This window comes from Bombina bombina, chromosome 5, assembly GCF_027579735.1.
Source record: "Bombina bombina isolate aBomBom1 chromosome 5, aBomBom1.pri, whole genome shotgun sequence".
Taxonomy (NCBI): Eukaryota; Metazoa; Chordata; class Amphibia; order Anura; family Bombinatoridae; genus Bombina; species Bombina bombina.
In genome coordinates this window covers 152,959,580-152,978,400 of record NC_069503.1, presented here as the reverse complement: position 1 = coordinate 152,978,400, position 18,821 = coordinate 152,959,580, and the positions used below count along the sequence as shown (strand labels likewise).

The 18,821-nt window shown below is 37.6% G+C and overlaps 1 protein-coding gene across 1 annotated transcript; it reads right to left on the bottom strand.

The window, feature by feature from the left end:
- Positions 1 to 16,852: 16,852 nt before the first annotated feature.
- Positions 16,853 to 18,499, bottom strand: LOC128659264 (uncharacterized). Its single transcript, XM_053712939.1, has 2 exons — positions 17,839 to 18,499; positions 16,853 to 17,104 (listed from the first exon to the last, which is right to left on the bottom strand). Exons 1-2 carry the CDS (start codon positions 18,442 to 18,444, stop codon positions 17,081 to 17,083), a joined length of 630 nt encoding a protein of 209 aa, XP_053568914.1. The 5' UTR covers positions 18,445 to 18,499; the 3' UTR covers positions 16,853 to 17,080.
- Between the last annotated feature and the right edge of the window lie 322 nt (positions 18,500 to 18,821).

Genomic DNA, 18,821 nt, shown 5'->3' with positions numbered 1-18,821 from the left:
GATGTTTCACAGTCAAAAAAGTTTTTTTTTAAAATTTACACTACTGTTACACCAGATATCAGTGGTGGCACTGGGCAAGTGGGCCTGACACACACGCTGGCAGGCAGGCAACTGCAATTAGATTACACAAGCAGACTGATGTTTCACAGTAAAAAAAGTTGTTGTTTTTTTAAATTTACACTACTGTTACACCAGATATGAGTGGTGGCACTGGGCAAGTGGGCACAGTATACGCTGTGAGCCTGGCACACACGCTGGCAGGCAGGCAACTGCAATTAGATTACACTAGCAGACTGATGTTTCACAGTCAAAAAAGTTTTTTTTTTTTAAATTTACACTACTGTTACACCAGATATGAGTGGTGGCACTGGGCAAGTGGGCCTGGCACACACGCTGGCAGGCAGGCAACTACAATTAGATTACACTAGCAGACTGATGTTTCACAGTCAAAAAAGTTTATTTTTTTAAATTTACACTACTGTTACACCAGATATGAGTGGTGGCACTGGGCAAGTGGGCCTGGCACACACACTGGCAGGCAGGCAACTGCAAATAGATTACACTAGCAGACTGATGTTTCATAGTCAAAAAAGTTTTTTTTTTTATAATTTACACTACTGTTACACCAGATATGAGTGGTGGCACTGGGCAAGTGGCTTGGCAGGCATGCAACTGCAATTAGATTACACAGGAAAAAAAAAAACAGACTGATGTTCTAGCCCTAAAAAGGGCTTTTTGGGGTGCTGTCCTTACAGCAGAGATCAGATGAGTCCTTCAGGACTGTAGTGGACACTGAATACACTAGCCTAGCTATCAATTTCCCTATTTAATCAGCAGCAGCTACACTGTCCCTCCTCTCACTAAGAATGCAGCTTCCAAATGAATCAAAAATGGATGCTGTCCAGGAGGTGGGAGGGTCTGGGAGGGAGTGTCTGCCGCTGATTGGATGTAATGTGTCTGCTGACTGTGAGGTAGAGGCTCAAAGTTTACTCAATGATGATGAATAGGGGACGGATCAAACATTGCATATGTTCGCCCACTGCGGTAAACGCGAACATGCTATGTTCGCTGGGAACTATTCGCTGGCGAACTATTCGCGACATCACTAGTTATAAACACTACCTCCCATTATTGGTCCTTTCTAGATCACATGGTCATGTTTTAAAGAATAATATATTATATTATTATAATATACATATATATATCATATTAAAAAAGTAGGTGGACTGTTTATTAGATAGTTATATTTTCAGATACAAACAGAGCAAACAATTAAAATAAAAAATGTATGACACTCTTTGAACTATATTTTAAATTACTGACGAGATGGCACTGGGTCCCCCCATAGACTACACAGTGTTTCTAACTCAAATTCCCCTAACTGCTGGAGGGCTTGTGGAGGTACTGGAGATGACCTACATATATTTTGGAGATGCCCAGTCATACAACACTTATGGAGTAAGATTTTAGACCTGTGTGTCCATCTAGGTTTACCAAAGAAGAGTGGTCCTGAAATGTGTTTACTCCATATAGAACTCCCTAAAATGCCAAAATCAAAGACATTTCTATACATATACATTATGATGGTGACTAAACTGTCATTAGCAAGACACTGGAAGCAACAGTCAGCCCCCACATTACAAAAAGTAATTGAGATTCTTGACTATATTAGAAAAATGGAGGAAGTTGTTTTCTTAAATAGAGGAATCCTAGATTTATACTCTGAAATATGGGAACAATCTATTGTCTAACCCAAAGCCCCCAATTTGCTACACTATCCAATCGATTATAGAGGGGGGGTTTCTTAGTGGTAATATAAGCATTTTTACATTGTAGATGCTAATTACTTGATTGAACTTTAAAGTGCCATGATAACCAAATGTTGAAACACTTGAAAGTGATGCAGCATAGCTGTAAAAAGTTGACTAGAAAAAAATCACCTGAACATCTCTATTTAAAAAAGAAAGATATTTTACCTCAAAATGTCCTAAGTATTCACACTCAATTGTAAAGCACTTTAGGCAGCTAATTATTATGCCTGTCCCGGGAACTGCAAGGGAGCGTGCTTCATGCACATTCATGTTATTTCCCTTATTCAGTTTAAGGAAGTTTACTATAAAATCTCATGAGAGCTAAGTGAAATCTCATGAGATCACAGTAAAACAATTCATGACTTCAGCACTGCTAATGCTGATTGGCTGCTGTTCATTTCTTCCTAATTTTTTTATTATTTTTTTTACCTGCAGTCGGGCAGTAACTGAAAGATAACTTTTTACACAGCACTTGCTCGAGTGACCTGAGGAAATTGTGAGGTAAAATATCTTCATTTTTTACATCACTTTCAAGTGAGTTAGCATATGAGTATTATGTCCCTTTAAGATACCTCTTTATTGAAGTTCAAATAGTTATGTTGTAATATACAATTCTGTTATATCTAGAATATATTATTATAGTGGGATAACTTCACTGGGAAAGAGTGGACACTCTCCGGCAAAATGTACCGTTCCCAAGTTCTAAATATCACATAAGTGATACCTGACTTCTACCAAAGCATAAAGAAAAATGCGGTATCAACCATATTAATTTGCATATGAAGAGAGAAGCGCTCTACCAGGAACGAACAACAGCTCGTCAGTTAGTTCTATGGCGGTTTACCACCCGGAAGCAGCCTCTTTAAGACCAGTGTGCTTTTCGCAGAGGAAATCTTTCCTTAAGTATATCAGTCTGATCCCGCCAAGAAAGGTCAGTCCAGCCCCGAAATACCAGGCAATTCTCCTCTGAACAAGGAACATGACAACCTCAGACAATCGTTTCGGCCTCCTATGGGCTTCATCAGTGAGGTGCAGCCACATTCCTCTAAGCACAAATCATATCAACCATATGACTGTTCTTGCAAGAAGTCTTACCTAACATGTTTTGCATTTGGTTTCTATGTATTTTGCTTTGATATCTCAATAAAAATTGTTTGGGAAAAAAAATTCCAACTTCTATAACAAATTTGCTTTGTTCCCATAGGATTCTTTGCTGAGGAAATACCTAGGTAGATGTCTGGAGCGCTACATAGCATAAATCACTGCTGTCATAGTGATCATGCAAATGAATAACATTCTTGCAAAAGTATTGTAGTATAGTGCTGCGGACACATGCACACTCCTGAGCTTAATTCCCTGCTTAAAAAAAAATAGGAACAGAACGAAGAAAATTTGATACTAGCAGTACATTAGAAAGTTTTTTAAAACTGCATGCTCTGTCTGAGCCATGAAAGAAAAATTTGGGTTAAATATCCCTTTAAATTTGTCTGTGTCAGTTTAAGTGTTCGGGTCTTATAACCATGTCTCCCATTATTAAGTGCGAAAAAAGACATGATAAGAAGAATATTTTGCTATCACTTGTTTAGGTATTAAACCATTGTTTAGGTGTTAAAGTGACAAAAAAGGTGGGGGGTTTGGAAGAGGGTATTTTTTGTCTCTTGTTATCTTTTGTTGAAAAGTAGGTAGGTTATCACAGGAGCACTATATGGCAGAAGTTGTTATACTCCTTTGATGCATAACATTGTTCAAATAATTGTTGCAAAACTGCTACTATATAGTGTTCCAACCATGTGAATGCTCATAGGCATAGCTAGGTATGTTGTTCAACATAGGATACAAAGAGAACAAAGTCCCTTTTATAATAGAAATAAATTAGAGAGTTTTTTAAAATTGTATCCTCTATCTAAATCATGAACTAAATATTAGGTTTCATATTCCTTTAACTATAAAATATTATCGGAAAAGTAGGGGGACAGTAAAAAAAAAATCCACTGTTTATTTGGAATTTAGAGTAGGTTTTTTTGCATTTTCTTTTTATTATGCACATGTTAATAATGCAATTCTACTACATTGAGTGGTCCTTTAACAGAGGTTATTAAAAATATGCAATTAATCCATGGTACAATCTATTTTTATTATTTTAAATATTGCAGGTTTTAGTGTGCTTGGAACCATTGCTGAAATCTAAGAAAATTAAAGATCATGGCATTAGCAAGGACTCCCTTCCCAAAATGGAACAGGCTTTTTGTTTCCAAAACTATTTGGGGCATAAAAATGCTTTAAGATTATTATTTTGTCACTCATTTTATTGTAATGCAAACACATAGCCACTATGTGGCTCTATTTTTAAAACGACTGTATTTTACATAGAAGAAAATAGATTAGCAGAAGCTTTAATAACTTTAAAATAAATGGATTGTGCTATAATAATTGTGATTTTATTAAGGACAGTGAATGAAATAATTGCTTGCTCCATACAGTCAACAATTTTTTCCCCATAAGCATAGTTTGAAAAGAAGCGTATATGCAAAGCCACCAATCACAAGCTAACTTTCAATGGTGTTTTGCTCCTTGCCAAGGTTAAACAAATTTAGCTAGATATATATAGATAGATAGATAGATAGATAGATAGATAGATAGATAGATAGATAGATAGATAGATAGATGAAAGATAGATAGATGAAAGATAGATAGATAGATGATGAAAGATAGATAGACAGACAGGCAGACAGACAGACAGACAGACAGACAGACAGACAGACAGACAGACAGACAGACAGACAGATAGATAGATAGATAGATAGATAGATGGATGATAGACACATAGATAGATGGATAGATAGATAAATAGATAGACAGATAGATAGATGATAGATAGATATATAGATACATAGACAGATAGATAGATAGATATATGAAAGATAGATAGATAGATAGATAGATAGATAGATGAAAGGCAGATAGATATATGGATAGATAGATAGAAGATAGATAGATAGATAGATAGATAGATAGAGAGATAGATGATAGATAGATAGATAGATGATAGATAGATAGATGATATATAGATAGATAGAGATAGATAGATAGATGAAAGACAGATAAATAGATGATAGATAGATTAATAAATAGATAGATATATAGATAGATAGATAGATAGATATAGATAGATAGATAGATAGATAGATAGATAGATAAAGTACAGATAGATGATAGACGGATAGATAAATAGATAGATAGATAGATAGATAGATAGAGATAGATAGATAGATAGATAGATAGATAGATAGATAGATAGATAGATAGATAGATAGATAGAGATAGATAGATAGATAGATAGATAGATAGATAGATAGATAGATAGATAGATAGATAGATGATAGATAGATAGATAGATAGATAGATAGGTAGATAGATAGAAGATAGATAGATAGATAGATAGATAGATAGATAATAGATAGATAGATAGATAGATAGATAGATAGATAGATAGATGAAAGACAGATAGATAGATGATAGACAGATAGATAGATAGATGATAGATAGATAGATAGATAGATAGATAGATAGATAGATAGATAGATAGATAGAAGATATATAGATAGATATATGAAAGATAGATAGATATATGAAAGATATATAGATGATAGACAGATAGATAAATAGATAGAGAGATGATAGATAGAATATAGATAGATAGATAGATGATAGGTAGATAGATGAAAGATAGATAGATAGATAGATAGATAGATAGAAGATAAATAGATAGATAGATAGATAGATAGATAGATAGATAGATAGATAGATAGATAGATAGACAGATAGATGAAAGACAGATAGATGAAAGACAGATAGATAGATGATAGACAGATAAATAGATAGATAGATGATAGATAGATAGATAGATAGATAGATAGATAGATAGATAGATAGATAGATAGATAGATAGATAGATAGATAGAATATAGATAGATAGATAGATAGATAGATAGATAGATATATGAAAGATAGATAGATATAAGAAAGATAGATAGATAAATATATGATAGACAGATAGATAAATAGATACATAGATGATAGATAGATAGATAGATAGATAGACAGATAGATAGATAGATAGATAGATAGATAGATAGATAGATAGATGAAAGACCAATAGAAAATGTTATGGGTTTGAATTTATCGCTGTGGAATCTGTTGGCGCTTTACAAATAACCGATAATAATAATAATAATTAAAAGTAACATGAAACAAAAAAAAATATTTCATGACTCGGAAAGAGAATGGATTTGCAAACAACTTTTCCTTTTACGAAGTTCTATTATAAAATTTGCTTCAATCTTTTGGTATCCGTTATTGAAGGAGCAGCAATGCACTACTGGGAGCTAGCCGAAAATATTGATAAGCCAATGACAAGAGGAATATATGTGCAGTCACCAATCAGGAGCTAGCTCATAGCTCTTGAGCTTACTTAGCTATGCTTTTCAACAAAGGATACCAACAGAGCTAAGCAAATTAGATAAAATAAGTAAAGTTGGAAAGTTGTTTAAAATAGTATGCTCTATCCAGATCATGAATGAAAAACTTTGGGTTTCATGTCCCTTAAAGAAGCAAATAAAACTATAGCAATAACAATAATACATATTTTAAATTAATAAAGTACTGTATTGTCTTTTTTGTAACTGAATGGGGAAACTTAAGAATTTCCCCCTTTGCTGCATGCATTACGTTTTTTAAAGGTTGTTCTTTAAAACAATAATAATCATTCTTATGTTTATGCTTGGGATAATATCACTGTCCACTAAGAGTTATGGGAGTTGACTTTATTAGCCAATGAGTTGTCTTGCTCAAGGACTAGTTGTGCACAAACATGCATATCCTGTTTCAAAATCAAATTAAACAAATGTAACAAAACCTATAAAAAAAATAAAATCCAGCAACACCACAGTGAACCACTAGATGGTGATATAATCATGACAATTATCACAGTACTCAATTCAAATGTTTATTTCTTGTCATGAATAATCTAGTGTATAACATAATTTGTAATTTTGAAAGAAAAAAATACAGTAATACCTTACACATTTAATTATCTGTTTTAACAATACAAATACAATACAAATATATTTTAATTTTCTCTGAAAAGCTTTGAATGTGTCCATTTTTTCTTTTCTTATAGGGCAAATGTAAGGATAGATTTACAGTATTGCTAATGGCAAAACAAACAAAAAGCAAAACGTAATTTATATCAGACATATCACAAGCATGATAACAATTAGACGAAGACATATACATTGCAAATGGCTGACATAACATTTGATTTATAGTTCAAAAATGTTTTTACTTTTTTAACATGTCATGTGAATATAACGCATCACTGAGGTATTCTAAGGTTCTGCTATTGTAAGAACAAATAGAGGGGAAAAATGTGTTTACTAGTTAAGAAAACATCATATAAGATAAATGCATTAATGTCTAGACAAATGTATCTTATAGCGATTTTCTGCATACAGTTCTCAATCAGTATAGTCTTATTAAAATATTATTGTGCTATAAGGTTTAAATATTGCACATTTCTGTAATACTATGATATGGTGATGTATTAACTATTTTTTAACATAACAATGCAAGTGAAACCTGGTTTATGCTCTATTGTTTACTGACTTAACTGCATTTTTGGCACAATTGTACATTGGGGATTAGGTTAGCACCTTGAGACCCTTACGGATGAATAACCGCGCTTTACAAGAACCCAATAGATAGATAGGTAGATAGATAGATAGATAGATAGATAGATAGATAAATAGATTTCTTGCAATTAGTCTTGTTGGTTTGAGGAAAGGAGACTATCCTTAAATGTCACTGTAGATAATAATAAACGTATTTACTGTATGCCCAAATCCAGTGAGTTCAGTAGTTTTCTGTCAATATGTATAGTTTTATGATTTAGTATGGCTACATCACTTTTTATACAGTTATGTAGCATTGACATTTCACCCATGTAGGGCAGATTACAAGTGGCACGCTATTTAACGCTCCAGCTCAAGTGTTAGCTGCGCTTGAAGTAAACATTTTGCACTCATCGGGTTGCTCTCATATTTTGAGTTGAAAGTAAACTGTTTTCACTTGCGTGCTAACCCAACGCGCATAAAAAGCCAGACTTAGAATATCACATATCACGTATTCCCCCATAGAAATCAATAGAGCAATAAAAGTAGAAAACACCCTGCGTACACACAAACCTAATCACATACAGTGGGGCAAAAAAGTATTTATTCAGCCACCAATTGTGCAAGTTCTCCCACTTAAGAAGATGAGAGAGGCCTGTCATTTTCATCATAGGTACACCTCAACTATGAGAGACAAAATGTGCAAACAAATCCAGACAATCACATTGTCTGATTTGGAAAGAATTTATTTGCATATTATGGTGGAAAATAAGTATTTGGTCACCTACAAACAAGCAAGATTTCTGGCTCTCACAGACCTGTATCTTCTTCTTTAAGAGGTTCCTTTGTCCTCCACTCATTACCTGTATTAATGGCACCTGTTTGAACTTGTTATCAGTATAAAAAAACACTTGTCCACAACCTCAAACAGTCACACTCCAAACTCCACTATGAAGAAGACCAAAAAGCTGTCGAAGGACACCAGAAACAAAATTGTAGACCTGCACCAGGCTTGGAAGACTGAATCTGCAATAGGCAGGCAGCTTGGTGTGAAGAAATCAACTGTGGGAGCAATAATTAGAAAATGGAAGACATACAAGACCACTGATAATCTCCCTCGATCTGGGGCTCCACGGAAGATCTCACCCTGTGGGGTCAAAATGATGACAAGAATGGTGAGCAAACATCCCAGAACCACACGGGGGACCTAGTGAACAACCTGCAGAGAGCTGGGACCAACGTAACAAAGGCTACCATCAGTAGCACACTACGCCGCCAGTACATGTCCGGGCCCGTCCGAAGTATGCTAGAGAGCATTTGGATGATCCAGAAGCGGATTGGGAGAATGTCATATGGTCAGATGAAACCAAAGTAGAACTGTTTGGTAGAAACACAACTTGTCGTGTTTGGAGGAGAGAGAATGCTGAGTTGCAACTAAAGAACACCATACCTACTGTGAAGCATGGGGGTGGCAACATCATGCTTTGGGGCTGTTTCTCTGCAAATGGAACAGAACGACTGATCCATGTACATAAAAGAAGAAATGGGGACATGTATTGTGAGATTTTGAGTGCAAACCTCCTTCCATCAGCAAGGGCATTGAAGATGAAACGTGGCTGGGTCTTTCAGCATGACAATGATCCCAAACACACCGCCCGGGCAACAAAGGAATGGCTTCGTAAGAAGCATTTCAAGGTCCTGGAGTGGCCTAGCCAGTCTCCAGATCTCAACCCCATAGAAAACCTTTGGAGGGAGTTGAAAGTCCGTGTTGCCCAGCGACAGCCCAAAAACATCACTGCTCTAGAGGAGATCTGCACGCAGGAATGGACCAACATACCAGCAACAGTGTGTGACAACCTTGTGAAGACTTACAGAAAACGTTTGACCTCTGTCATTGCCAACAAAGGATATATAACAAAGTATTGAGATGAACTTTTGATATTGACCAAATACTTATTTTCCACCATAATTTGCAAATAAATTCTTTCCAAATCAGCTAATGTGATTGTCTGGATTTGTTTCCACATTTTGTCTCTCATAGTTGAGGTATACCTATGATGAAAATTACAGGCCTCTCTCATCTTCTTAAGTGGGAGAACTTGCACAATTGGTGGCTAACTACATACTTTTTTGCCCCATTGTATTCTCATGTGTGCTAACCTGAAATGAAAATATGAATATTTCACATTCGAATATTCTTCATATAGAAGAATATCTTCTATTTATTCATAAATACATATTTCTTTATATATCTGATGGCATTTTGGTGCAATATGTATGTATATATATATATATATATATATATATATATATATATATATATATATATGTATATATATATATATGTATATATATATATATATATATAGTATGTAGGTATATACATTGTTATTATTATTATTCTTTATTTATAAACAGATTCCGCAGCACTGTCCATGGGTACAAAGATAAAAGTACAGTACAATACAATATAAAAGACACCAGACAAAGTTTAACAAACAAACAAATACAGGGGTAATTGAGGGCCCTGTTCCCGTGGGAACTTACAATCTAGATGGGTAGGAGGGTGAGAAACAGGAGGTGGGGACTGCAAAGGTGAAAATGATGTTAGTGTGGAGTTAGATGAGGGCAACTATTAGGCAAGTGGAAATCATTTGTTATTGATTTGGAGATAGACTTCCCTGAACAAAAAGGTCTTTAGGGAGCGTTTTAAGGAGGAAAGGTTAGGGGAAAGTCTGACAGCTCAAGGAAGTGTGTTCTAGATGGTTGGTGTCACACAAGAGAAGTCCTGTAGTCTAGCATGGGAGGAGGTGATGGTATAAGATGCAAGGAGCAGGTCATTGTTGGATCTTAGGGGGCAGGCCGGAGTATATTTGTTGATGAGAGAGGATAGGTAGGGAGGGCTTTGTACATCAGGGTGAGAATTTTGAATTTTATTCTGCTGTGAATGGGGAGCCAGTGAAGGGACTTGCAGTGAGGTGCAGCAGATAGAGAGCGTTGGGAGAGGTGGATTAGCCTAGCAGAGGCATTAAGGATGGATTGAAGAGGGGAGAGGCGGAAGAGAGAAACGCCATTTAGTAGGTTATTACAGTAGTCAAGTCGAGAAATTACCAGGGAGTGGATTAGCTTTTTAGTAGTTTCAGCACTCAGAAACAGACAAATTTTGGAGATATTGCTTAGGTGGTTGTGACAGGATGAAGAGAGCAATTGGATGTGGGGTATGAAGGACAGATTGGAGTCAATTATAACTCCTAGGCAGCCGACTTGGGGTGATAGGGAGATTGTGGTGTCACCAACAGTGATTGAAAAGTTAGAAACCGGGGTAGAATTAGAGGTGGGGTTAGAAGGAGCTCAGTCTTGGACACATTGATTTTTAGGTGGTGAGAGGCCATCCAAGAAGAAATGCCAGATAAGCAGACACTGATGTGAGAAAGGACAGAAGGATAGGGTGCAGGGGTGGATAGGTAGATCTGAGTATCATCAGCATAGAGTATCATTAGCACTGATAAGTTTACCCAGTGAGGAAGTATAAATAGAGAAGAATAGAGGACCCAGAACAGAGCCTGGATGTACTCCAACATACAGAGGCAATAGAGAGGAGGAGTCGCCAGCAAAGGAGACAGAAAATGACATATTAGAGAGATAAGAGTGGATCCAGGAGAGGGTCAGAGAGCCCAAAGGAGCTGAGAGTCCATAGGAGAAGGGGATGGTTAACGGTGTTAAACGCAGCAGACAGGTAAAGTAAGATAAGTATTGAGTAGTGTCCGTTGTTTTTAGCAGAAAGAAGATCATTAGTAACCTTGGTGAGGGCAGTCTCAGTTGAGTGTTGGGGACGGAAGCCAGATTGCAAGGGGTCAAGCAATGAGTGGGAGGACAAGAAGTAGATTAGGCGATCGAAAACTTGTTTTTCCAGTATTTTTTAAGCTAGCGGAACAGGAAGTAAGGGATAGGTTGAATATGTGAGTAATAGATGGAGTGAGGGTAGAAGACAGAGAAGGTATTAGATGGCCAAGTGGGCAGGTAGTGAGGTGTGAGGAAGATAATAGGGAACTCATTTCCTTCTCAGTGGTTGGGGGAAGGTGCTGAGAGTGTTGGAGGGGGTGGCCATTGGGGCGGAGATGGAAGGTTGCAGTCTTGTGTTGGGATATTACTTTGGATGGTAAGTGTTTTGTTGAAAAAGTAGTCTGCCAGGTCTTGAGCACTAAAGGCAGATGAACGGGGTAGTGCAGGTTGATAGAGGAGAGAGTTGAGAATGGAGAAGAGACATTTAGGGTTTGAGGAGTGAGTAGATATAAGAGAAGAGAAGTAGGTTTGCTTGGCTAAGTGAAGGGCAGAGGAGTAAGAATAAAGAATGAACTTATAGTGGAGGAAATCTGGTTAAGAGTGGGATTTCATCCAGGCACGTTCAGCAGTATGGGAGCATTTTTGCAGGTAGCTTGTTTGCTTAGAGTGCCAGGGTTGGAGCTGACATATATATATATATATATATATATATATATATATATATATATATATATATATATATATATATATATATATATATATATATATATATACAGTAGCTCACATTTTTGTAAATATTTTATTATATCTTTTCATGTGATAACACTGAAGAAATTACACATTGCTACAATGTAAAGGAATATGTGTACAGCCTGTATAACAGTGTAAATTTGCTGTCCCCTCAAAATTACTCAACACACAGCCATTAATGTCTAAACTGTTGGCAACAAAAGTGAGTACACCCCTAAGTGAAAATATCTAAATTGGGCTCAAAGTGTCAATATTTTGTGTGGCCACCATTATTTTCCAGCATTGCCTTAACCCTCTTGGGCATGGAGTTCACCAGAGCTTCAAAGGTTGCCACTGGAGTCCTCTTCCACTCCTCCATGATGACATCAAAGATCTGGTGGATGTTAGGGACCTTGCGCTCCCCCACCTTCCATCTGAGGATTCCCCACAGATGCTCAATAGGGTTTAGATCCGGAGACATGCTTGGTCAGTCCATCACCTTTACCATCAGCTTTATTAGCAAGGCAGTGGTCGTCTTAGAGGTGTGTGTTGGGGTCGTTATCATTTTGGAAAACTGCCCTGCAGCCCAGTCTCTGAAGGGAGAGGATCATGCTCTGCTTCAGTATGTCACAGTACATGTTGGCATTCATGGTTCCCTCAATGAACTGTAGCTCCCCAGTGCCGGTGGCACTCATGCAGACCCAGACCATGACACTCCGACCACCATGCTTGACTGTAGGCAAGACACACTTGTCTTTGTACTCCTCACCTGATTGCCGCCACACACGCTTGACACCATCTGGACCAAATAAGTTTATAATGGTCTCATCGGACCACAGGACATGGTTCCAGTAATCCATGTCCTTGGTCTGCTTGTCTTCAGCAAACTGTTTGCGGGCTTTCTTGTGCATCATCTTTAGAAGAGGCTTCCTTCTAGGACAACAGCCATGCAGACCAATTTGATGCAGTGTGCGGCGAATGGTCTGAGCACCGACAGGCTGACCCCCCACCCCTTCAACCTCTGCACTCATATGTCTATTTCCCAAAGTCAACCTCTGGATATGACACTGAGCATGTGCACTCAACTTCTTTGGTCGACCATGGTGAGGCTTGTTCTGAGTGGAACCTGTCCTGTGAAACCGCTGTATGGTCTTGCCCACCTTGCTGCGGCTAAGTATCAGGGTCTTGGCAATCTTCTTATAGCCTAGGCCATCTTTATGTAGAGCAACAATTCTTTTTTTCAGATAATCAGAGTGTTCTTTGCAATAAGGTGCCATGTTGAACTTCCAGTAACCAGTATGAGAGAGTGTGAGAGCGATAACGCCAAATTTAACACACCTTCTCCCCATTCACACCTGAGACCTTGAACCACTAATGAGTCACATGACACCAGGGAGGGAAAATGGCTAATTGGGCCCAATTTGGACATTTCCACTTAGGAGTGTACTCACTTTTGTTGCCAACGGTTTAGACATTAATGGCTGTGTGTTGAGTTATTTTGAGGAGACAGCAAATTTCCACTGTTATACAGGCTTTAGACTCACTACTTTACATTGTAGCAAAGTGCCATTTCTCCAGTGTTCTCACATGAAAAGATATAATAAAATATTTACAAAAATGTGAGGGGTGTACTCACTTTTGTGGGATACTGTGTATATATATATATATATATATATATATATATATATATATATATATATATATATATATAGTCCAGATAAAGGACAGCACAATCTTACACCAATTCAACTGTCAAGGTGCACTGCAAGCCAATTCGTATCCTCTCCAAGAACACAGGCACTCACTGGTCTTTATAAAAGGTAATCCTTTATTCAATCCATTAAAACGATAATAATACCATGACGTTTCGGCACATCATCGTGCCTTTATCAAATGTATCAAATATTAAAAGCTTCTTGAAGCTTTTAATATTTTGATACATTTGATAAAGGCACGATGATGTGCCGAAACGTCATAGTATTATTATCGTTTTAATGGATTGAATAAAGGATTTCCTTTTATAAAGACCAGTGAGTGCCTGTGTTCTTGGAGAGGATATATATATATATATATATATATATATATATATATATATATATATATATATATATATATATATACATATACAGTATATGAATATCTATTTATAAATACTTAGAACATATTTTGCTATGTGCAGAACATTGGAATGTGAAATGTTTACTGTAAATACACAGTTTAACACTTTATTTAATATGAATATTGCATAAAAAATTTTTTTTCATGTTTTCATCCATTTAACTGCAAAGGGCTGTGTGTGTGCACATATATGTTTGTGTTTATATGTGTATATATATGTCTGTAAATAAATTAATATGCACATAAATACATGTAGCCATATATATATATACATATAAATATTTAGACATTTATATGTACTGTATGTATCTCTATGTTAAAGCCCTTTGCCTGTTTTTTTTTCCTAATACCTGAGACCTCATATCTTTGAGCCCTTAAAACTTTTTTGTGCAATTTGTTATCTCAATAATTTTATTAGATCATTTTAATATGCGTGTAATTGTACTTTGTAATGTATTTTTGATGTGTTTTATGACACTTTTTTGTTTCGCAGTTAACCAGAGCTCTAACCAGACGTGCATTAGATAACCTGATGCACACAAACAGCTGCGATAAGCCCCTTATTGCTTGCGCGTAACTGTTAATGCGCCAGTCATAATCTGGCCCTTGGTTTCTATTAAAGTGATACTGGACCCACATTTTTTTCTTTTGTGATTCAGATAGAGCATGCAATTTTAAGTAACTTTCTAATTTACTCCTATTATCAATTTTTCTTCGTTCTCTTGCTATCTTTATTTGAAAAAGAAAGTCCAGAACCTTGGACAGCACTTGTTTATTGGTGGATGCATTTATCCACCAATCAGCAAGAACAACCCAAGTTGTTTACCAAAAATGGTCCGGCATCAAAACTTACATTCTTGCTTTTCAATTAAAGATACCAAGAGAATGAAGAACATTTGCTAATAGGAGTAAATTAGAAAGTTGCGTAAAACTGCATGCTCTATCTGAATCACAAAAGAAAAAATGTGGGTTTAGTGTCCCTTTAAGCAAAAAGGAGATGTAAAACTACCACAAAGGAATTCTGTCTTCATAAACGTCAAAGGACTTTCTTAGGTTTACTCAGACCCTGCAATCACCTTACATTCCATAATATAAAACTTATTAAAAGCAATAGAAAATAAATCTGTTGTGCAGCGATAATAGCAATAAGAGTAAAAATACAGACTCTAACAACAAACATTTTTATATGCTAAATATTATACAAAAATATTAGATAGACAAGATCCTAGCTAAGAATGTAATCAAAGCTTGAGATACAGATGTTGTAATAAAGGTGTTATGCATCAAAAATATTTTAGAAGAGACTAGAGACCATAGACCTTTCCACTTCTTCTCTGGAATGATAACACACCACAAATACATCCATTATGGACAATATTCGTCTTGGTTGGATACAGTAAGGAAAAACATAAAATGGAAGGAGATTTCAAAGATTCGCTCTCGTTGCTTGGTGGCCGAGACAAATTATGCAATTCATATTCTACAGTTTAACACATGCCCTGAGGAGCTGGGCCGATTCTGTCTGGAGAGAAGCAATTGGATCATATGAAAACAGGAATGGAGATAAGATCATTTAGGCAAACTCATATATGTTACATAACTTTTGAGAGATGTTATACAAAGTCCAGTATTCATAAAACTTGAAGAAGTTATACAATGTCCAGTATTCAGTATGCATTTAGCCACCAATCAACAAGCGCTATCCAGGTGCTGAACCAAAGATTAGGAGTAAATTAGAAAGTTGCTTAAAATTGCATGCTCTATCTGAATCATGAAAGAAAAAAATTTGGGTTCAGTGTCCCTTTAAAAGGACATAACACTCATATGCTAAATCACTTGAAACTGATGCAGTATAACTGTAAAAAGCTGATAGGAAAATATATCCTTTTTTGTAAAAAAAGAAGATATTTTACCTCATAATTTCCTCAGCTCAGCATAGTAAATTCTGTGTAAAAAGTTATACTTTAGCTGCAGGTAAAAAAAAAATGAAGAAATGAACAGCAGCCAATCAGCATCAACAGTGCTGAGGTCATGAACTATTTTACTGTGATCTCATGAGATTTGATTTAACTCTCATGAGATTTCATAGTAAACTTCCTTAAACTGAATAGGGAAATAAGATGAGTGTGCACGTAAGCTCACTCCCTTAGCTGTCCCAGGACAGACATACTGATTTGCTGCTTAGAAGTCCTTTACAATGGGATGTGGCTTCTGAGGAATTTTTGAGGTAAAATATCTTTCTTTTTTACATAGAGATGTTCAGGTGATATCTAGTGAGCTTTTTACAGCTATGCTGCATCACTTTCAAGTGTTTCAGCATTTGGGTATCATGACCCTTTAAGTAAAGCTAATGCTATTGCTACATGCCAGGAGCATCACAAAAAAAGAGTAAGGCTTTAGCCGTGAAAACCAGCGTTAGAGGCTCCTAACGCTGGTTTTAGGCTACCGCCGGTATTTGGAGTCACTCAAAATAGGGTCTAACGCTCACTTTTCATAAGGTGAGGAGGCTGCATTCCCTTGTCCAATACATGTATAACACCCAACAACCATAACCCCCGATCCCCATTTCTCTTATCTAATTCTTATCTAAAATAAAACACAAACACAGTAGTTATGGCGAAATGTGGAAAGGTCACAATTTTATTACTTAATTGAATTTTGCTACCTTTAAACTATATCTTGCAAAATTCAGCCATAAATCAACTCAAAATAAACACCAAATAATGCCCTTGCATTGTCGTGCACAAACTTCACCGCTTGCTGCGATTGTATGCTCAATACTATGTTAAAAAACAGCTGCCGTTTTCTATCCTCCAGTCAGCGTAGACCGCCAGGTCACCTGCTGCCCTTCGGTTGCGCTGTGTTCTTCCCCTTATTGAGGAGCACGGGCGGTCTTACTGCGACTCAACCAATTAGTCAACGTCCTGCCCTTAGCCGTGCAAGTACTGCCTTCTCACGTGACCTCTCCGGTTATTGCATCGTGCTCTGCTGCGTCTAGGGTGGGAGGGTGGGAAACAAAGAAAAAAGGTTAGTGACTCCTTCCAGCAATCCCCTTCCTTATAACACCTTTACCTCCAGCTCCGCCCCTGTCTCTGCTCCTGACCAATGCCTGCTCTCCTTATCTCTGTCTCATCCCCCACACCTGGCACACCTAGATTCCCCTTTGTCCTCTCCCAGCAGCCCCTCCCTTATGACGTTCCCCTCGCATCCGCTCCCTGCACTAGTTTAAGGTGAGGAGGCTGCATTCCCTTGTCCAATACATGTATAACACCCAACAACTATAACCCCCGATCCCCATTTCTCTTATCTAATTCTTATCTAAAATAAAACACAGACACAGTAGTTATGGCGAAATGTGGAAAGGTCACGATTTTATTACTTAATTGAATTTTGCTACCTTTAAACTATATCTTGCAAAATTCAGCCATAAATCAACTCAAAATAAACACCAAATAATGCCCTTGCATTAAAACCAGAATTTTGGGAACCACGCCTAGGGGGGGTGTAACAACTACCCCCCCCCTGGCAGGGCAGTTTGGAGAAGGGAGAACCCACGACATAGCCCTCCCCCTAGATAGACCACCGGATCACCCCTCAGGGCTGGGTATGCCGCGGGATCCTCCCACCTCCCCTTCTGCCCCGCCCACGTGTCGTGCACAAACTTCACCGCCACCAAAAAGAGCCCCTCTTTCTGCCAACTCTTTCCACCATTCGTGACCTTTCCTTACCTTTACCAACTCTTGGCACATCCCTCTGATGTCCACCAGCAGCTGGTCATTCCCCTCATCCGTTAGGTGCACTCCATCCCGTCTGAATAGCTCCTCCTTTCTCGCTGCTATCAGTGGGTGCTCCACCACTCTACCCCCTATTTCCTTCATAACCTTTGCTGCCACCTGGTTCACTTTTCTCCTTGATCTATATCCTGCTTTGCTCGTGTACGAGTTCCGCCAGAATATCCTCGAAACTATATTGGACCATATCGCCCTCACTGATGGCCATGCCACCTTCAACCATCTCATTGTTCCTGCAACTTTCTCTTCTAGCTCTCTAAGTGGGTAAGCACCTATGTCGTTTCCCCCCAGATGTATAATTATGGCGTCCGGACACCCCCATCTTCTCCTTGCCAGCTGTATTGTAGGCACTAACTCGTCCCACATCATGCCTCTTTTTCCTACCCATCTAATGCTAACTTCCTTGTGCGATAGTCCCAAATTTACTCCCTGCGCCGATGCTGCAGCCCTAGCCTGTGCCCAATAGACGTAGGAATGCCCTACTATCCACACCCTTAACGCTTTGTCTGTAAAACAAAAAAACAATTTAACCGTTAGAAACATTTTTATTAAGGCCTTACTCCTTTTGCACTCTTATGTAAGATTTGTACGCTGCGGATTTCCATCTCCCTAATTTTTTAATTTGTTCCTCTGAACAACCCCTACCCGCTGCGGTGGTTGCTGCTCCTATTCTGAATGAATGCGGCGCGATGTGTGCCTCTTTCCACCCCAATTTCTTAACCACCCTTTGTAATATGCTTTTAAACTGGAAGATTGTTACATCCGAACCGTCTGCATGCCTCAGAAATGTGTGGCCCCCTTTCCTCCCTGCTATCAGGTATTCCTTAACACAGGCCACCGGGCACAGTGTTCCCCCTGTTTTAGCCATATTTAGCCATGCCCCTTTTCCTTCCTTGTCTGTTTTAGATCATCTTACCAAT

Bases quoted from the DNA above. Each gene is read 5' to 3' on its own strand.
- LOC128659264 (XM_053712939.1), bottom strand. From the start codon at position 18,444: ATGTTTCTAACGGTTAAATTGTTTTTTTGTTTTACAGACAAAGCGTTA. The intron at 17,105-17,838 runs GTAAGGAAAGGT...CTCCCACCCTAG, and splicing joins TGTGCCAAGAGTTGGTAAAG to ACGCAGCAGAGCACGATGCA.